This window comes from Nomia melanderi, chromosome 6 (assembly GCF_051020985.1).
Source record: "Nomia melanderi isolate GNS246 chromosome 6, iyNomMela1, whole genome shotgun sequence".
Classification (NCBI taxonomy): Eukaryota; Metazoa; Arthropoda; class Insecta; order Hymenoptera; family Halictidae; genus Nomia; species Nomia melanderi.
Genome location: NC_135004.1, coordinates 10706636 through 10729675, shown reverse-complemented (window position 1 = coordinate 10729675; position 23040 = coordinate 10706636). Strand labels below are relative to the sequence as shown.

At 35.4% G+C, this 23040-nt stretch overlaps 1 protein-coding gene across 7 annotated transcripts in view; it reads left to right on the top strand.

The window, feature by feature from the left end:
- The window catches only part of Ipk1 (Inositol phosphate kinase 1), a 276465-nt gene that overhangs the window by 115470 nt on the left and 137955 nt on the right, over positions 1-23040 (top strand). For 3 of the 7 annotated variants that reach the window (XM_076368289.1, XM_031978695.2, XM_031978694.2), the window contains exon 4: positions 21818-21885. In XM_076368289.1, the coding sequence (XP_076224404.1) occupies positions 21818-21885 (68 nt within the window). Of the gene's footprint in view, positions 1-828; positions 1058-15229; positions 15376-21817; positions 21886-23040 lie in introns of those variants that run through there. The other 4 variants (XM_031978698.2, XM_031978696.2, XM_076368292.1 and 1 more) reach the window with 2 other exon arrangements.

Genomic DNA, 23040 nt, shown 5'->3' with positions numbered 1-23040 from the left:
TACCTACACGGCGCTCGAATGATTCTTGCCGGTGGCGCCGCAAGCCGCGCTGCCGTGGCCGGCAAAAATCATCCGCGCGCTTGGTACACTACTGCTCAAAAGTTCGAGGTACAGAGCGGAGCATAATTCTGCTCGCTCAATATACACGGTGACACGGTCGAACGATGCAATATTTAAAAGTTTCTGTTCATTATTAATTAATTATGACGAACGCAAATAGTATTAGAAATTATTATTAACGATTTGGTACTCGTGTTACAGTGATATATAGTTACTTGTGTAAATGGTTTTATTCGTGATCAGTTCACTTGTAATTATTTTCATGCAATTTGGAAGCTTTGGTGGCCATTGTGGTCAACCTGTTGATACACTAAGGATTTATCTATTAGTTTATGCTGTTATAACAGATAATTGTATGTTAAATTGTATAACATTTTTTAATAATCTATTATGAAATTTTATATTATTCTATATATCTCTATCAAATTAGTGTAATCTATTAGTTCAATGTTTAATCTGTTATTATAGCAGATACATGTATATTAAATTATGTAATAGATTATTTAATATACAGCATAATAGATTATATTCTATTATGAAATGCTGTATTATTTTATGTATTAAATTAGTGTAATCTTTTAGTTTAATGCTCAATTTAAATTAAATACGTTTACAGTGATTACAGAGAAGTAGATTGTTCTTAGAAACAAAATTTTGTTTGTCGAGAACGAAGCTAGTTTCTTATCGCTTGTTCGTACGTCAGGAACTCTTTATCTCGATAACGAGTTCATCTCCGTCTTGCGTCAACCTTTGTTCTTCCGATAAATGAAAATCTTCCACGTAAAAGTGTTGGCTTCGTTCATGATGTTACGTGTCGGGGAAATGTTCATTAGTTTAATATGGTTTAGTATGGAAGCTGTAATCGTGTCGTAAAGATTCTGCGGGAAGAAAGTTTCTTGAAAGGCTTCGGCGTGCTTACGGTGCCGATTATAATTAACGATTTTGATACGCGCGGAAGAGAAAATTGTGCAGTTGAACGATTGAACCATTTCACATGGTAAGCTTGTGCACTCAGTTACAATATCCCAGTACTTATTAGTTGTAAAATTGCTTACTAATGTTCGTTTAACACGTTCTCTGCCAGATCGTTTTAAACAAACTTTCAGTACGATCTAGGTACGTGAAAGTATTTTGTCTTTACAATTTTTCTTCTTATTAACTTACCCTTTTGACACTGTTCTATATGACAACTATTTTTACTGTAAATATACGATTTTCATTTCTTTTTGTAAACTAATCTTTGTATAGTACTTTTCGTTTAATTTACGTTTAATTTTATTTAATTTCAAGCGATCTTTTTAGACGTATCAAATGATGAAACGTATATATGTTAAGAAACAAAGTTATTATTTCTATATACGGAGTATAATATTGTGTTGACTTTATAATTTTGGTATATGAAATCGAATGACGAGTGAGAGTCATCTCTCGAGTGCAAAGGGTTAACGCTAGAACTCCCGGACTTTCCTGATTTCATTTTTCCCAGTTCTTCAACAGATAACAGACGCTTCTCTGAAAAAGTACTAGAGGAACTGATTTAGCAATACACAAATTGAATTGCTGTTGAATTATTACTAATGCTAAGCTAGCGAAAGCAAAAATGCCCAACGATCCTTATATCTTTAGTCTTAACGGAGGAGATAAAAGGCAACCAGATGTGTCTGAATTTTGTCACGCGAAGTCTAGAGACTTTTCTCCAGGCAAGGCCATAAATGGTCTTGTGAAGAAAAGCGAACCCCAACTTACTTTTGGATGTTCCGAGTCATTCGAGATATATATATATATATATCATGTTTCACGATTCAATCACCCGTTTCCAATAATTGCAAACCAACCGAAGCCTCAATAATTGTACTGTTGAGATTTCTACAGAACAATTTCGAAAAGACAATTTAACTGCTCGGTAGTTCTAGTGTTAACCCTTTGCACTCGAAAGTTTTTCGCTTGAAATATTCAATCCTTTCTAGTTAGACGTAGACAAGATTCTTTAAAATAAATTTATCAAGAAATCACACATAAATTATGGAACAAAGCTATTTCCTTTCAATATTTCACGTATTGATGCAGTATACGAAGGTTAATGGTAAATACCAAAATTTATAATTTTCCTGTATCAAATCATCTGGCGACTGGAAGTCGCCTCTCGAGTGCAAAGGGTTAATATTGTCTCAACGATATCTACTACCACCGAACAGCGTATCATATCACAACTACTGGGCCGTCGAGCTTCGTGCTTCCTGAGGGGACTGGTCAGTAGTGGGGATGACTACCGGGCACTAATCGTGAGAATATTGTACCGAATCTCGGCTACTGTTTCCTGGAAACACCGAGGTGAAACGTGCCGCCGATTCCCGATTTTTTAGTTTTCAGGATTGACTCAGAACGCGAGAGGCGCATAGTAATCGAAAAGTGAGAAATGTATCAAAAATGAAAATGACGTTTAGGAAGAACGTTTTTAATGGGACTAAAGTGATACGCGACATTTCTTCTTGTAGCAAATTGTCCATTCTAAACTGGTAGTCGAACGTGATTCACGAACGGTTCACGCGGCTACAAACCTGTTAATACAAAGAAGGAGAAGACATTTAAGATTCGAATCGACGAAAATAAGATAAAATTGTTCAGATTGTCGCATTCTTTGAGTACACCCGAACAAGGAATTCACATTGCATTAGAATATCGAAGGCACGTGTCGAAAATTTCAAATTCAAATTCGTATATGTAAATATTCTCAGTTCATTATCAACCGAAGAGAAATTTCATTTCGCGCTTATGAATATTCAACTGTCGCAGGAAGCACGTGTCGTTATTAACCGAACAGAAGTACTATTTTCCGGTAGAGAATATTCAATTTTCATGTTAGGGTAGCGCCACCTACTATGGAACACTAAAATGAGAGATATGGATGTTTTACAATGAAATCTGGATCAAAAGACGAAGAAACTAATGAAAATTCGTAAGACAGATCGATAACTGAGCAAAAATTTCAATGCCTCCAAGCCACGGTGAAAAATGTAAATAAAGTCGAAAAGATCTGAGAAAATGGCTACTAATATGGAACACTTAGGTAATTTGTAAATAAAACTCATTATTCCTTTATAAATGGAAAGTTCTATAAATACTTTTGTAGTATCCGTTCGGGTCATCCCATAAGTAATACGATCTTTTCAATTCCACTTACTGAAATGCTCATCGCGAACAAGTTTTCGAGCAAGTGAATTTTGGGTATTGAAAGTTTACCATAAAGTAAATATTAAATATTACCCAGTTGATTGACTTTGACATTCTTCATTTATTCAGAGAAACATCTAATTCTTCTTTGGTTTCCCACAAAAATATACCCTTCCTGCCTTCGACGACTACACACATCTTTTAATCTTATTATCCCCGAAACGAGGGGCTTTTTAAAGTAAATTCCACAGTCAACAAAGGAATTACGTAACATTACTCTAATATTGGAAAATAAAAGAAGAGCCTATCAAAAAACCGTATTATTTATGATCCGAGTAAATAATTCGCCCGCGAAAGTATGAACGGCGAAATAACTCCCACGAGTCTAGCCCTAAAATAAATCATACCTACTCCGAGGAGTGAAAAAAGAAGTCGAATAATCTTTTATTGCCCAGGGGAAGTTTCGTTTTATCCGTGGAAGGTACCGTGCGTTCGTCCCGGGGACAAGAAGTTAACTCCTCGTACGTGACGTCGGGTCGCGAGGACCGGTCCGAGAGATCGAGATCCCGGTTTTCTCCGGGCTGTCGATCTTTAGCCTCTCGCCGGGCCACTCCGCCTTCGTTCCTTGCCTTCCCGACATGTTTACGCGCACGCACAGACAGACCTTCCCGCGATGGAACGTTTGAAACACGCGGACGCCACGGTTGCCGGCTTCTAACATTTTCCGTCTAACTCAGTTTCCGAACTACGCCGCTTGTAATGGAACGACGCAGTCACGGTGACGACCGCGCGGCTGTTTCATGGCTCCGTTCGTCGTTCCTGCCCGCAAACTCGAATTTCCCTCAGCTATCTCGTCGGACATTTTTGCCGGGATGCCTGGGAAGCGTGGCCAGTAAACTTTGTACGGGCTACCTTTGTGTAACTCGAGAGTTTTGTTCCTAACTGTTACTTAATTCTCTGGGAATTTAAACATTGGCGCGGGAAACTGATAGGAAAGATTGGATTATGTTGATCGAAATGTTTGGTTGTAGATTTTTATCGAGTGTTTAATGCGGAGTTTAGTACGTTCTATTAACAGTAGGACTACCAAACGGGCTGAAATGATTCCTTGATATTTTCTTTTGCTGTTACTGAAGAGGTACGAATATCTCTTTGAGAAATTAGTAAAGAAGTTGATTAAGTAATGCCTAAGCTGAAATTTAAACTAATTCGAATCTTAATAAATCCACTTTGTAGTTCTTATAATGAAATTTTCAAAAGTTTAAGTGCTCGGTTGTTCTAGTGTTAAACTTCGTTGAAATATGGGTTGCGTAGTTTATTCGGAAATGTTGTTTTGTCTTATACTTCACCTGTTTGCAATGTTTATTAGTAAGTGCCATATAATATGAACGCCACGTTCAAATGGGCGAGACTTCTTGTTCAACTTAATACAGAATGCTTAAAATCTTCAAATCAAATGTTTAAAAATGTATTATTGTTTACCAAATAATGTTTATAAAATTCAATACGAGTCAATCATCGTAATTGAATCAATCAAAATCGATCCAAACAATGTACCAAATAATATTTATAAAATTCAATGAGTCAAATTGGCTCGTTCCGTGAATCTGGTGTCAATCCTTGCAGCAGTGATTTTATCGATCGTGCAGACGTTAACCAGACAATTGAACGATGCAAAAATTGTAGAAAAAAGGATAATAGTCATTAGCTTCGGGTCCGAACAGACCCAGACAGACACGGTGCAGCTAGGGTTAACTATCGGAAAGAATGCGTAGTCAATTTTCGAGAAACGGCCTGCAAACTCGGCCCAACCTTTATGCAGGCCGATTTTTCGTTCGGACGGCTGCAAATGATCCCGAACCAATTATGTACCCTCCCGCCAAATGAACGATTTCACTGGGCAGCCTAGCCGCGGGCCCGCGTTCCTCGTGCCGCTTCTCTCTAATTCCGAATCGTGAATCGGAAGGCGGCCGATTCACGGAAGAAAGTTCGAAATTAGGTGATTCGAGCCGGCCGATTATATTTTATTGTGCCGGACGGTGCGCGCCGGTTTTACGAGGATGCCCGTCGTAAAGTGAAAACCATGGGGGATTGGAGCCGCGAGGGGGATAACCGTTTTGCGACCACACCGCGGGGAAACTGTCCTCTCCGCGGCGAAATCCATCCGCGCGGCTCGAACCCTCGCGATCATTCGGATACGCGAGAGCCTTTCGAGCCGCTCGCGCAAATACGGCGAATGAACGCGCGGGAGAGCCTCGGGGAAAGGGTACTTGTTTTGAGAATGAAATTACTTTCTTTCGATGGCCCGGAATGTTTATTTAGTGAGCACGTTATGAAGATTTCTGTCTGATTTCGCGAAATTCGTCTGTTTCTTTTCTGATCGTTTGTGAAAATATTGGTGAACGGATGTAAAATGATAGATATAGAAAGGATATTTGGTTTAAGAATGGAATAATTCTTTCTTTTGATGATTCGAAATGGTTATTCAGTGATCATGTCATACAGATTTTTGTTTTAATTATAATACTAGTAATCATTTTATTTTTTGGAACATTTCTAGCGTAATACTTTCAATTTTCTCTCCAGTTTTAACCTTCGTGTCTACAGTCACTTTAAAGTGATGAGATTATACTTTCACCTTAAGAAAATGTCAGCGGATGACAAATCAGGAGATTTAACAGGCTATTGCAGATCGCCGAACCGAGAAATCAAACGTATTGCCATGTTTTGTCTTACAGTGTAGAGTTTCATTCTCAGTAAATTTCTGAAAGCAACACTGTTTCCAAAGTGTTTCTCTCGCCGTGTCGAAAGAGCCAAATTTTCAAAGATTCTTCGTCAGAAATTAAACCATTTTCTTTCTGAATACAACCAAATTTTTGTTTAAATCTCATGACTTCAACATTTTCTTAAATATCCACACTTCGTCCCGAATAAATTTTGCGCAACACTGGTTCCAAGAGATTTCATTCGTCATCTAGAAAGATTCGAAGTTCCAAAGATTCTCTATAAAAAAATAAGAACCATATTTTCCCCAATACAACATTTTTTTTCAAATCTCACGACTTCAACATTTTCGTAGATATCCACGCTGCGCCCAAATGAATTTCGCACAATGATTCCAAGAGATTTCGCTCATCATCTAGAAAGATTCGCAATTCCGAAGATTCTCCATAAAAAAATAAGTACCATTTTGTTCCCAATGCAACCGAACTTTGAAATCCCGCGACTTCAACATTTTCGCGGCTATCCACGTTGCGTGCCGAATGAATTTCGCGCGGCGCTGGCTCGAAACGGTTTCCCTCGACGAATTTTCGAAGCAAGTTTCGCAAGTTGAACGGCGAGCGTTCGCGTTCGAAGCGGCCCTATTGATTTTAGAGAAGCAAGCCGACCGGCTTACACACGTAATTCCCCTTTCCCCCTCGTCAAGTTTGCGAGGAGGGTCACCCCCCATGCTTTGAATATACGGCACCCCTTCGTGCTCCTCCCGGCGAATTTCAAGTTCGCTATATTCGCTGGGGCCACGCGGCTCGTTTCGCCACAGGGTTATGGACATTCCGTTCGTTTCGCGTTTCTCCGTGTCGTCTCTGTCTCCTCGAAAATCTCTGTCGCGGTATTTCACTCTTTCCCCCCGCGGAACTGCAACGGGAGACGCGAGATTAAAAGCCGCGGTGAACATTCTGAACGTTCATTTGTAATTTTTGGGGCTCGTTAACGCGCGAGTTCGTTCTTACCAGCAGCGCTGCAGCGTACGCTTTATGAATACCGAATCCTCTCCCGAAGTTCGCTCCGCGCGATCGATGCGCCAAATTTTCCGCTAGTGCTGTGAAAACTCAAATGTTCGGGAAGTGTAGACTCTGTGTGGAGGTAGCTTTATTGCTGTTGTTTAACCTGTTAACTGTGAAATTTAGTTTGAGAAATCTCTCGTTTCGCGCGATGGAATAAAAGAATGAAGTGTAGTTGAACGCAGCATGAATCTACCTACGGTATATTTTAACGAAAAGCGAAAGTAAAATGAAGAATTACATGTTTATCTGAGGGAATAAGGAATTCACTTGTGAAAGAATTAGTATCATTTCAAACGCAGTTAACTGGTTGATTCATTCAGACCTGATTTCTGTACTTTAAATTCACGTGTCTGATTTTCTGCTGTCCATCTTTGTTTCGTGATTTCGAATTACAACTGCAGGATATTTATTCATAGTTTCTGCAGAAAATAGACTACCTAGTATATTTAAAGAATGTAATGTAAAATTTTTGATTTTATATAGTTTGTCAAACTTTTCTTCGAATTTTCGCCTGAACTTAACTCCTTCAGACTTGATTTTCGTACTAAATTATGAATACTTACCTAACAACAATAAACTATTATTCAATGCACCTGTGTAACATTATTTCGAATAAATAGTGGTATAGTACTTTTTTAATAGAACTAGACTCAATGCAAGATTAATTTTTTTGTCAGATATTGAAGTTTTTGCACCGTTTAATATTTTGAAGGAATTATGCAAGTGTGAAATTATTCTTTGAACATTTTGAGCTTCGAATTTTACGAAACATATTCAAATACATACTCGACTCAATAAATACGCAGTTCGCCGGAGTTAACGGAAAAATATAGTTTCTAGTTTATGTTCTTACCTGATAAGACCCTCAAGAGAATAAAATTAAATATCTAATCTGGCTTTTCTTTTGCAAATTGGTACCTATATATATGAATTTTCATAAAGTCGTTCACACACAAGATATGATAAAGTGGAAACTTGCAAGAAGTAGAACGCAATTTTCAACTTATATTTTTTCCTACTGAATCTCCCGGATCAACTAAAATAAATATCCGTCTTGTTTTCATTTTTATAAGTCAATGTGTAAAGGTACATACGAATTTTCATGAAGTTGCCCACGCTCAAGATGAAGATAACGTAAAAACTTCCGTAAAATGGAACAAAGACTTTACCCTACATTTTTGCTTAACAAGGTTTCTAAGAGAACACAAGAAAATGTCTTTCCCGTTTTTCTTTTCGCAAATTAATTTCTAAAAGTGCAGATATATTTCCGTAAAATTGTCTACACCAAAAATAAAGATAAAACGAAAACTTTCGGAATCGATAAAATACGATGAAGTTTTCATATTATATTTTCAAAAAGTATATCTCAAAAATATAAGAACAAATGTTTATCGCGCTTTTTCTTCTGTAAATTACTGTCCAAAGGTATAATTTTCCATGAAGACGTTTACTCGGAAGATACAGATAAAATAGAAACTTCCTCGATGTGGGGCGAAGATTTTAATCTACATTTTTGCCTAATAAGACTCTCGAAAGTTTCAAAACGAAACATGTACGTACGCTGTTTTTTTCCTTGACGATCAGCGTCCAAATTAATACACTGGTCTACAAAAGTATTAAAGCCTGAATTACATTCTTTCTAATACGTTTCGTTATCGTATCAAAATTTCAGAAACAAAAACACTGCCACTTCAATTTCTAAATTAATGATACGAAAATCATAAATAAATCAGGTTACATAGAAATATAATAAATTAAATTACATAAACAATACACAACTTTTATTTTGACGAAAATAGTTTAAATCAATATAATTATAATGGCAACGTAGTATTCACCAGATAGTAGATATTTTACCTGTAATATATCTAAGATGTCCAGTCTTATTTTGTATTTTAATTATATTTATATTGAAACATCTAACTTTAATACTAGAGACATTTATTGTAGTTTCTTTTATTGTCCCTAAAACAATCGATGTTCGTTCATTTTGATCTTGGAAACTAGACGTTTAAAACTACTAAAAACCGTATTCATATAATTCGACCAATCAAATTCAACGTAAACATTGACTGAATAATATTGATAAAGTTCGATATTCGTCGAATGGTTGCGTTTCATAGATCTAGTGTCAAATACTCTCTTGAACGAGCGTACATGTTCGTAAAATGATCTCCATCGGATTCTCGATGATGCTATCCCTATAGCAAAGTTCGTTCAGCGGCAGAGAAGAATTGATGGGTTCGTCTCTCGCGTGGAAATCCGTAAGTAAAGCGTACTCTAAGGACGAACCAGTGGCCTATTTTTAAATCGTCCCTACAGCTTTTCGCGTCTCCTCGTGGAAGCTTGCCAAGCCACGAAGAAAACCGCGGTTCAAGCATCGACGACTGCAGGTTGAGTCGGTGAGAGGGGACCAGTCCTCGGCGAACACTCCGACGATAATGGCGGCAATGATAGCGGTACAACATCCTTTTATTCGACAATGGACGTGATGTATGTAGCGAGATGAACGCGCAGGCCCTGTCCGCATGTATTAAGGCGGTCGCGATGACTGGTAGAAACCTGAAGAATTGTTCGAGAATGATCGAAGCTCGGTTCTGCGGATTTTAAAAAATCCGTATGGAGATGTGTAGATCAGAAATTTAAACAGAATGGGAAATAAAATTAGAAAACGACATAATAGTTTGAATTTCAAATGAAATTCAAGTATTAGAGTTACATTATTTTCTATTGTCTTGTATCATTTCATATTATTTTATATTATTTCGCATTATTCTATTATTTTACATTGTTTTATATTATTTTATATTATATATTTGAATGTACATTTAAAGGATAGAACAAATAATTTGGTACTCGTCTAAATATTTTTAAAAACAACAATTGCAAGGAAAAGCCCATCAGTTCTCAACTTTCGTTTTAGTTCAAGACGAACTGTCGAAATTTTTGATGAATTATACGAAACAATTTTACTTTTTACAATGCTCGTAAAGAAAATATTACGGCAATACCAAATGAAATTCATCGTTGCAGTTAGGGGATTGAAAAACGCTACGATCGAAAGGCATTTTTACGATCAGATAGATAACCCAAATTTAGTTTGACGGTTTATACGGGCAGCTACGAATTTTATGTCTTTCGACTTTATCCCAGAAGTGTTTTAAATCGGTCGTTTCATCTTTATACCCAATGAATATGGATCATGGGTAATTTGTCGAAGGAACGCGAAGAAAAGGGGGGAGGGTATTCCTCAAAATCTTCTTCGACAGAAAATATTGATTTGTATTCGATAAACTGTCACGAATATGAATGAAAATCAGTCATATATTAATATTAGATCGTATAACGCGAGCTGTCCTATTATTCGAAGAGAAAGTATTAAAGGGTAAAGGAACATGGGAAAGTAAACAACATTTTAAATTAAAGAAATTGTCCGACGTACGAATGAACGTGGGAAAGTCAAACAAATTTTAAATCGAGATCTTCAGAAGTACGAATGAACATGGAAAAATTTTTAAAAATTTCAGATTTACGAATGAACATAGAAGAATTCAACAAATTTTAAATGAAAAGAATTCTCCCATGTGCGAATAAGCATGAAAAAATGAAAATCGTACGTGATCAACGAACACATGTTTTTCTTCGAAACAAACATTTGTTTTCGAACTATTATAACGTGCGTAAAGGACACTTTTTCCATCGTTTTTACTCGATCCAACCATTGAACAGTTGAGAACGTTTCCTTTTGTTTCTTATAAAAGAACGTCAAAACATTTGCATCAGCCCGCTGAGAAAAAGTAACCGTCAATACATAATCGTTCGCAGTCGATCAAGTTGCAGGTGACAAGAAATCCGACGTTTCATGTTGCGCGACCTAATACGCACGGAAACGACCGCGTAATTATCTTATGGCGCTCTTCGCGTAATTATTCCGTTGCTTAGCGTGTTCAATATTTCAGCGGTTTAGTGGTAGACCAACATTCCCGGTAGCCCCGTCCATTAAAACAACGACGCAACAGTCGCGAGCTCGCGTGGGGATGCGAACAAATGAATGCAAAACGTCAGAATGCTTAAACGAGTGCAAACGTACTTACGAGAACGCGACGCGACGCGACGGTGCGACGAACGCAGGAATTCCAGACGTAAGAGAAGCCTCTAACGCTGTCCGGTTTATTCGCCTGCGCTCCTAAATCTGAGAATCGCGTCTGATATTTAACCCCCGCGCGACGCGCGCGGCAGCCATTTTGAACCGACTGTTTTCGTCGGTAACCAGAAAAATGTGCACACGAAAAATACGCACTGAAAAATATGCACATAGAGAAAAGCATTGTAGATTAGTAAATGATAGTAAATGATAGTAAATGGTATTGCACTTAACCCCTTGATCTACGATTTATTTCTCAGCTACGATCGACACGACTACTTTGCCATTGATGATTTATTGAAAAGAGAGACAAATTCTAGGTATATTCTATGCCTATGTTTACTTTAGATTATAATAATTGATAGAAGGATAATATTTCATTTGTATCTACGATAATTGAGTAATATTTATATTTCTTCAGTTCTGTTTAAAACCTTCACCATGAGTCTCGCACGTTATTACGAGTCGAGGAGTTAATTATAAATGATTCACTTATCCCATTTGCATCGTAGACGCTTATATGCGCGTCACTGTTGTGTAATTTGTATATCACAAGAAAAAGGAAAGATATATTTCGTGAATGCGATAATTGCCGTGTGATTGAAGCATCTGTGGTGGTGAGGACCAATTTTCCACTTTTTCCTGTGATGCAAATGGGCTAAGGGTTAATAGACATTTAACCCTTTGTACTCGGGAAAATTTTAATATTTAATATTGAGCTCTGTATAATGCATCAATATGAAGTATTGAAATCAAATACCTCTGTTCCTTGATTTACGTGATTTTCTTTATTAATACTAGCTTTACGGGACACCATCTGGCGCAAATTGAATGTTGTAAATATTACTTAGTAAACTAATAGTGTAACCTATAGTATCCTAGTCTATTTTTGACTTCTTGTCCTGATTTATTACTTAACTATAATAAATATAACTATTTTATCGTTAATAACTGATGTGGGAAAGAAACATTTTATTCTATATCTACACTTACTCGAAAGCTTAACAATTAATAATAGAAAAGTAATATTTAATTTATATTTAAAAAAAGTAAATAACACTTAGACGTCTCAAATTCAGTTAAAAATTTCTAAGAATTAAACGAAGGAGCATCAATTTTTCTAAGAACAATCGAATAAGCCGTAGAATAAACTCCCGTAAAACTAAAAACGTTCGTTTCAAGAACACCTCGTGTATATCTCACCAGAAAATACTAAAAATTGTCGAATTTCCAGAAGATCGCGAGAAACTTTCGAGTGCAAAAGATTGAACGATGACTCGCAAGTATAAAATCTCAAGTGTCGGTACTCAATTCCGTTCGAACAGAAAAGTCAGTTTCTTTAAACGACAAGGGGTCAAACGTTTTTATTCGTTATATTATTAAAATACACACGTTATACCGCACATTTATTAATAGAAGATGCTGCATCGGTTATTGGTGTTCTCCGAATAAAAGGGGAATATCAATGATTCAAATTTTCTGATTGCATCCGTTCTTACCGTGAGCAGCGAAGAGATTAAATGCTGCTCGATCTCGCCGAACACGAGAACTCGTTTGATAATCAAGCGTATGTACAGCATAACGTCCAAACCGTTATGACGATAAACGCTGCTCGAGCTAAGTTGCAGCTCGATACGTCACGATAACGTTCTACACGCGTGATTATATTACGATAATGTTATGTTACGTCGTCTTCGGTGTATTATGAGTCATCATACGGGACGCAACAAAGATGGCGCGCGTATGATAGCCGTTCGTCATGCGTGAACACCGTGTGATTTCACAGAGAATTTGGTATGCGTGAAAATGATATAATTACGTGAAAATTCTAAGCGATGTCTCGCGTGGCATTCTCAGAGCTCGATTAATTTATATATCGATTTTCCTTGGTTTCTTGCCTCCTTTTCGTACAATCTAGATACTCGGTGTAAAAGGTTCTTCGATTACAATCGTTGTAGCCATTTTTTATTCTCCATGTCAGTTGCCATTCGATTCAGCAAGATTGAAGCTATAAATTTGAAAATAGCACGAATCAATCAACATTTCGAGGAAATCAATCTTTCTTTCCATCTTCGTTCATTATCTATTTTATTGATTCTTGCTGCGAGTATTGGCTATACGTAGATCTTCATTACGTGGATATCTTTAACACGTTGAATGCCACGGGGGTCACCGGTGACCCCCAAGCAAATCGAATTACTATAATTCACTCAATTAAACGATGATTATTCGCAAACATTTCTATATTATAAATAATACTACCCATTGCGGTGACATTCAGTTTGATGAACGTGAAATGATAATAATCCAATTCAGTCGAATGTTTTAATATTGTTTTTTTTTCCATTTTTTGTATTTTGCTCTATGAAATCGTGCAGAGTTCAACGAATATTATTAAATAGGTCTAAGTAAGCTGAAAATAGTTAAATCTATGTTACGCGCGTGGATAACGTTTTCTATTTACGATTTCAATTATAAAATTAGATAATTAATGTTAATGTATTGTACAATGCATCAACGAATGAGCGTTGAAGTAGGATAATACTGTTCTTTAATTTATGTATGATTTTTCTACAAGATACAATTGGCAGTTGTAATTTCGCAGTGAAATTATTATCATAAATATCATTTATAATATTCAACACACTGATTGGACTATAATTATTAGTCACTAAATGTTTTTTTCTAGTGATTTTCAAAATATTCGACTGAATGTATTCATATCTGCAGTGTTGAAAGCTATTTTCATCTTTTCAATACGTATGATGACAGATAAGAAAGGAATATGCGTGAAATATCTTCGTAAGAACTACACTTTACCAAAGTTTCACAAAAATCGGTGAATATTACTTTGATAGTTCTCTTGAAAATCCATCGTGTCTTTCCTTCTGCCACAGTTCTACTTCTAGGGTGTAATAAAAACCGACCTACATATTTCAGAACAAGTGGTGCACCAGTTATCAATTCTTTAATATTGATGTAAAAGTATTTTAAGCCATTCATCCATCAACATTCCATTGTAGAAGTAGTTTGTTTTAAAATATAGAATTAATCACATTGAATTATGAAATAAATCATTTGTCGTTCGACTGTCAGAAACTTTCGTCGTGCAGCGGTGTTAAAGATAATTATTAAAGAAATTGATTATATTATAATAATATGAGTATCACACAATAATGTTCATTTAATTATAACGTCTATTTTTCGGATTTTTCTTACCAATAAATGTTTGTCCTCCTGTTGTTGTTATTCCTGTTTTTCATGTAACCACTTAAACATTTTCTAAAACTTCAATCTTAAACTATAATTTATAAACTACAAAATATAAACAAAGCATTTGGGGACAATACTGTGAATGAAAATTTCATTCTTCGAAATAGTAATTTATAACGGTGTCTTTAGAATATATTCATTCCAAACATTCAGATTTGTTCGAAAAAGGAATATGTCCATTAAAAACACGTTGGCAGAAGCGTATTGAATCGAATGGAGAAGATTTCCTTTGAAAAACGTCCTTTAGAACATCAAATGAAGTTACCTTTTCCCGCAAAATCCGACGTTTCATATTACACGAGCCAATATCTATCGCATAAAACCAGAATCGAGTGTACAAGTTTGCGTTACACGCAATCAACTTCGAATTGCCCGGCAGAAAGGCAATTTTCGAATGGCTCTACTCCAACGCAAAATAAATCACAGACGAATTATCGTGAAACCTGGCTCTGCGCTTTTCACCGTCGAGGCGTAAGTAATTCTCGAAAATTCTTTGATCGCGATGCAGATTACTGTTGCGAAAAAAAAAATTCCTCGGTTATTCTCACGTGGTTCTCGCAACGTCCGTTCGGGTCACTTTGCAGTTTGTTTTTTATCCCGGAATTTTTCCCTCTATGTATCCCGGCTGTTGCTCAACGCGTTCCCCACGCAAGAGAGTTGATTGTCTCGCGTTACGAATATCGATGATGTTTCCCGCGAGGAGCCCGCGAGAACCGCGGCGCGCGGTTTCCTCTGTAAAAGCCAAATATACAAAACCGAGGTAGAGACCTTCCTTTATTTCAGTCTTCAACGCGAACCAATCGCGTGCTTATATTCGCGCGGACGCTATTTTCGAATCAAGACCACTGGATTTCTTCGTTTTTACTTCCTTTTTGTGAACGCGCACCACCTTCGGTTGATTTTCGTGCTGGTCGCGTTTTACGACAATATCAGCTGCTCCAGGTGAATGTACCAGTAATTAATTAATCATAATTATTGCTTTGGTATTATTACTACGCAATTATTATCATTATGCAATATTTATATTATTTATAATGTAAATAATATCATTTATAAATGATGTAAATAATTAATGTATTTGACACATAATGCAAATGTTAGTACTTAAACATTTGCTCTATGATTTGTTTCGTAACTATGATCGATACAACTACGTCATCGTTGATAATTTATTAGATGACGATTGATAATAGTTAGGATAATATTTAATTTATATTTGAAAAATATAAATGACACTTATTTTTGTCAAATGCAGTTTAAAATTTTCGTCACGAGTCTAAAGAAGGGGCTAAATATTTTACATTAAATATTTATATTAAATATTTTATGTTAAACATTAATGATACCTTAACTGATTATCGGCACATTTACCTTAACATATTGTACGTCAAAACAGAAGTCATCAAATGACTCGTACAATCGACGCAATTTGTCTAACAAAACGAAAACTAGAAAGTCAAAACTTCTTACTGCGATTGATCTTTTAACCTTCATGGTTTTTCTAATCGATGACATCTAAGACGTGACAGTATACTAATTTGAAGCTTGTCAGATATTGTACCTCGTAATGCTTCTTGAAGTTATATCATTTGCTTCGTTGAGTTATGCAGCGATATATCTATAATCTTCGCATTTTTGTGCCCAAGGTTCTCCGAAGATTATAATTCAGACATATGTCAATGCATTTTTTCATCTGTCGCAAGATGCAGCAAGAAGAGAATAAATATTTTTCTGTATCATAAAAACTGTATCATGGCATTGAAATTCTTTACTGTCAACCTTGAAACACACACGTTTTCCATTTACGATACTCTTCTTTCGAAGGTATTCAAATATCTGAAACCTTAATTGTCATATTAAAATATATATGTTGTTGTTCTGGGTAACGATTTTGTTATTGGTTTGTTTGTTTTGTCCTTCATGTTAATAGTCCTGTTGTAATAAGATTTGTATTCTATTAAATAAATAATAAGGAAGTGTCATCATTTATTAAACCCAACATTATGTAATATAATAATATATAATAATATATTATTTGGTAATATATATTATTAATAAAATATATATTATAGTTCCTTCATATATTCATTAACTTTAATAGAATTCATTTAACAGATTCTATTAAAAACTTCGTTTCATAAAAGTAAGAAAGGTATTTGATGAATTGCAAATAACCCCAGTTTAAGATAAATAACCAAAGAAACAATAAACCAAATAAAAGGCAACGCATTGCTGGGAAAAATGAGGGATCTCTCCATTCGGTTGGCTGAGTGTTAAGTTTAACCTACAAATTTTTGAAAAACTACCCTACAAGAAAAAAGGAATTATATTTTGCATTAATATTGACAAATTTTTGTGAAATAATAAAGCTTTCTGTTAGGTTATAAATAATTGACTTCTTCCCGGTTCGCCTAATACTAAATGCTAGAAACGATCGAAACCCATCAGTGATTCAATGGTTCGTGAGTCATAGGTCTTGGGTTAATTACTGTTAAATGATGTCAGGTCTAGTGTGCTTCATATGGAAATTTATTAGCCGATGCAAACTTTCCAGTAAAGTCTATTTGCACTTGTTTGAACGTGTACTACAAAAGAGACTTAATTTTGTGATCTGTTTTAGCAGATGCAGATCTAAGAAATCAATAAAATAATAGAATAAACCATAAAAATTCTGAGAACCAAATCGTGAAAAAGTACAATTAATTGTTTTCCAATTCGTGTTGCATCGTATGAGTCGTATAAAAAGAGAAAAATAAATCGAGTATGAAAGATTTGAGTAAAAACAGAACTGGATGTATTTAATCTTGTTATTTCGATGAGTTATACAATCTGTACACTAAATGTCATATCCATAAAATATTCTCTCTCCTTGTACACGTAGTACTCCTTGAAAAAGAACATGCAAATGCGTTGGAAAAAAAAGTAGTTATTCATAGCCGTTTCTATTCGAACAGTTACACAAATACAAATCAACTGTTTTATTATCCATATTGACTACAACCGACACGAACACATTTTTTACACGTTCTAATCTTTAGGAAAAAAAAACTTAAGGATAACTTGAAGAAACTACATTTGAACACTGAAAATATTGCGCATGAAAAATGACCGATCCCAGTTTTCATTACTTTCCTTATTTAGATCTTATTTTGCAATTATTACGACCGACGTGGATTTAAAAGGTCACTCGAAATTCTTACACATTAAGAAGATTAATATTGACATTTAAACAAAGCAGTTCCTTCGTTTTCATCGCAGTTCTCATTTATACCTTATTTCGCAATTATTGAAATCAACCTGGAGCGAGAAGATCACTCTGAATTGTTACATATTAAGAAAATTACCATTTCCATTTAAATAATGCAGTTCCCTTGCTTTTACTGTTCCCATTTAAATCTTAATCTACAAATATTGGAATCAACGTGGAGTTTAAAGGTCATTTGGAATTCTTACATATTAAGAAACTCGATGTTTCCATTTGAATAATGCAAACGATGACTTCGCCTACCGAAGTTCGTGTACATAGGTGATTACATATTGCTCATTTTAAATACGCGCCCATTGATCCTAGCGTTTTACTATATACATTAACAGTTTTATTGCTCCGTCGTGGCAGTTATAAATCGAGATTTTTCCCAACGACGAGCGTCGTTCGCTAGATTCGCTTCGGCACGTTTGTGCATACTCGCGTACTTCGTTTATTTGAGTTCTTAATGTAACGAATCGTTACGTGGCGTCTACACGCACGAAGCTGGCCGTGATAATTCACGGCGCAACTGTACTTACAAGCGTTTTTGCAGCCGCGTTGTCGCGATGCTTTGTAAATGAAACGCGAAGGAATGGAAGCAGCCATTCGCTGCGGTGCACCTCGAGCTGCGAAACGAGTTAGCTGGTTATAAATGACGATTGCAAAATAAACAATTGCTAATGCAGCGTCCTCGGCATCCTATCTTCTTCCCATTTAGTCGCCAGTCCAGTCGAACTTCACACGTTCGAGACCGGTAACGCGGTTCTACGCCATTTTTGGTACTTCAACACGTTGAATGCCATGGGGGTCACCCGGTGGCCCCCGATCAAATCGAATTACTACAGTTCATTTAATTGAAAGACGATTATTTGACAACATTTCTATGTTATAAACAATGCTACCGAATGCGATGACACTGAGCAAGATCAGCGCGCAATAATAATAACGCAGTTCGATCAAATGATTTAATATTATATTTTTTCCATTTTGTGCATTTTGTTCTATGAAATCGTGCGGTGTTCAACGTGTTAAGACATTAGCCGGATTACTTGTTTGTTTTCACTAACTTCCGCTTTTACCAAACTCAATTTAACCTAACTTCTAATACGATCCAACACCATTGTTCTATATTTGTTCCATTATTAGGTCGTGTAATATGAAATGTCGGATTTTACCGAAGGAAGGAAACACGATTTGATGTTTCAGAGGACGATTATTCACCGGAAATATGCTCTATTTGATTCGATGCGCATCTGCCAATGCGTTTTAATGAATATATTCCTTTCTTGAGAAATTCTGAATGATTTGAATTAATAAATTCTAGACATCGTTACGAACTACTGTTCCGAGTTTATCGCGTGACTCATTTTGCAAAGGATCAGCATCAGTTTTAAGTACTGATACAACAAATTGAAAAATGTATTAATGAAGGAAAATATTCTGAGAAATAAGAAAATCCTTCTGCCTTTATTTGTGTAATACTATTTTGAAGAGTCTGGCACATCATAAGACAAGCTGTTAAATAGTAAAGTACTATTACATTAATTTATACGAATTTCCCTTTGAATGGCATTTACATTAACATTAGAACTACCAATTACTTAAACTGACTTTCACAAATTTCTTTATAAAAACCATAAGCGTGCGTTTGTTGAGATTTCAATTGTTAGTTCCGTTAATAATTTTTCGTTGAAGTATCTGTACCTTTTTAGTAATCGTTTGTTATCCAAGAGGAAATCGGGAATAAGTAATTCTGACCCATTTGGTAGTTCCAGTGTCAGTGTCCCTTGGAAATTATCAAAATACGTCGAACACGTTCTCGTCAGGAACGCTTTACACGTCGATATTGCTACTCTTGTTACACCCGCCGAACTCGAACAGATCACTCGAGCCTGCCATCTTACTTTCTCGCGAGCGTGTGTCTCGCTCGGCCGGTATCTTAATTGCCATCGCGTTTGGTGTCACGAGAGAGCTACTCTATGGTCCCGAGAAGTAGCTTTCTCGTGGAGGCTACTGTATTACGGACACATCCCACTTCCTGTCGTTAATGACCGTGTAACGATGCGTCTAAGATTCTCCACCTACAAAAATATACACACACATGCCCCGCGCCCTTAACAAGAATACAATTCATTTGCACTTTGTGGGTCAGCAGCATCCTTGGATATTACGAAAACAATCAAATCCTACGAGAATAGAGTCCTTTGTGCCATCCAACTTTTTGCTATCGTTAATTGCACTCGACGTGTAGCCTGGTCCAGCTTTACAATTAAGTTATTACAGAAAAATGAAGTGTAACAGATGAAATACGTTTATATTGTTAATGCAGGAAGTTGGTTATGGCTGGGAACTATTATTAGAAACTGTCAAGCAATGAACCCTTTGCACTCGATTTATTTTCAATGCTGAATGTAAACTTGCATTTATTTTTAGGGAAATGAATTAAAGTAATTTACAGCGGTAGGTCAACGTTTTATATTTATTTTATTTATTATTATTATAGGATTTGATTTTTATAATCTTTTAAAGTGTGCTAATATTTCAAAGAATTTCCAACGTTCTATAACAAATTTGTATTGTCATCTCTCAATTAGTACTCTATGAAGTATGTTAAGTTTTAAACATAAAAGACAATTAAGCTTTAGTATTCCCTAGGTATTCAACATTAAATCCGATAACAATTGATTTTATAGGTGTTTAGCATTGAGCAGCCATATTGGCTGATTTTTAATTCGGGTTAAAAATTACAAGAATACATTTGTCACAATTTCGAATAGTTTAGACTTTAGCATACACACGAGTAAATTAATTTACTTAATCATTTCTCGGTAAGGTATTCTTTCCTTTTTAATAATTAGAAAGAAAGAAATTTGAAATTAATAATTTTATTCGATCTGACAGTTCTAGTATTAAATGATCCTTATTAATGTCTGCGCAGAACACTATCTTTCAATTAACCGTTTAAAAACGTTTCATAAAGTGTTCAGAAACAATGTCGATTGCTCTGTATTTTGTAATTCGCAATACATTATGCACTGCCTCTACCAAGCAGACTGACATGGACAGGCTGGCTTTGTTCCAAACTATAATGCACGAGTCAATGATGCCATCGAAGAGGACAAAGAGCATTTGTCTCATCTTTTCCGAATATTCTTCATACTATATTGCATTATTTCGCAATGATACCGGGAATTTCGTTCTTTTTCACTCAGCAGACAGTTTAATTTGATTGTAATATCATCACAATTGAATAGTACACATACTGATATACTAAAAATAATATCCGGTAATATTTCGTAAACTTACAAGTAATTATATAAATTTGACTAAAATTTTAATATTTCGATGTAATTTTTTCCACCGTTAAAAATAAATTTATTTATTGAGTATTTCATATTAAATATATTAAGTTTTATTATTACTTTTCAATTGACCGTGCAATTTTATGTTTCAATTTATTCGTCATCTCCTTCCTTACGATCCTTGTTCCTAATTAAATTTACATTAAATGATTCACTAGATTCTGTGCATTTAATTGCATATATTACAATTGTATTCGTATACAGTATGTAATCACGTAGACTAATTAATGAATAAAAAGTACATAAATATCTACGATAACGATCGCTACTAAGAATAACTCAAAATGTTAACAAATGATCCTAGCACTGACAAATAGTCCTAAAAATACACTTTTTCGTATGTTCTAAATCTATTCAATGATTTATCTTCTTTACTTGGGACAATTGTTGAAAAAATAACAAATTATTCTCTAAGAAAATATTAAAGAAATTATTTTTGTAATACGCAAACTGAATTATAAGTCAGTCGAAATTTCAATAGATACACTTTTAGAGCTCCTGTACAAAATTTTGGAAAAGACAATTCAACTGTTGGATAGTTCTAGTGTCAACGGTTATCATGTTAGCCTTTGTACAAAAATTCCGCACGACATGAATATTCAATTAATAATTTATAACATGTTTTCACACTTCGGGATTATTGCCTGGGTTACATCCGACTGAATTGCTAAAATATCACTCTTCACGACGGCCATTAGTATGTTAATTAAATGATGAATGTGAAATTTCGATTCGCGGTCATTCATACCAACCTCCCTTATTTTTCTGTTTGCAGGCTACGCGTTCACGTTCTGCCTGACGAGTGCTCCGCGACGAGGAAACACTGATAATTCCGAAAAACAGGTAAGTGAGTCGCTTTGATTTGCGGGGAATGAAAAATTGCCGGTGTCGCACTAGTTTACGGTGCATGAGTGCGAAATTTATTGGATGTAGAGGCGTTTCAGTTTGATTTAATCAAACAGTAACAGGTTCTACGATAGAAAATAAGAGAAATACGTTATGTAAACGTAAGATTGTAAATGCTTGATTAGAAAATTGTAATAAAAATATAGAATTATAAATGACTGTCTTTCTGATGGATTCTATACGAAAATGTTGACGTATATAAGTAGATTAACATGACAGTTGACTAATTTTCAATTTTCCTCGAAAAAATAGAGGTTTTGTGAAATATTCTTGGATCAATTAAATATTAATATTTGAAGGATTGCTATTAATAATTAACAGTAATCAGTGCTAGTAATAGCAGTTAATAATCGACAATGATTCATATTATTACTAACAATATTAGTATATTTGTGCGATTTCGTTGAATCAAGTCAAATTGTACAAAAAGAAATTAAAATCGTGCGAAAACCTCAACAAATTTAGGTGATCTTGTTGAATGAAATCAAATCGTATAAAAGGGGAACTAAATTTTGTTCTAATTCACGTTACATCAAAAACATGTGAAAACCATAAAAAAAATTTGAGTCGCTTCGTTGAAACAATTTAAATTATGTATATAAGAAACAAAATATTATTTTAATTCACGTTGAATCAAAATCGTGTAAAAATAGAATTGAGTATGTTTTGAACACCCTGTACATAATATATATAAAATATAATATATATATGCGCGGGGAACGAAGCCAGCCAGAATAATCTGAGTTATCGATCGGCTCAGTTGCCAACTTGGCAACGGTGAACTCCCGGAATTACGAATGAAATGTTCTACATAACGAAACAGTTCGCAAATCGAGCCTTTCATACCGTCGCGGGAGAGAGAGTACACCGAACTCCAACCCCCTCCATCCTTCCTCTCTCTCTCTCTCTCTCTCTCTCTTTCACTCCCATTTGAATGTTTATATTTAAACTATTTCGTTGGTAACAAGTCATGCCGACGATTGTTTGTTTACAATTGAATTAAAATAACGAATGCGTGAATGAGATACGTTAACACGTTGACTGCCACAGTGGTCACCGATGACCGGAGCTTCCAAATTGCTTGAAAACAAT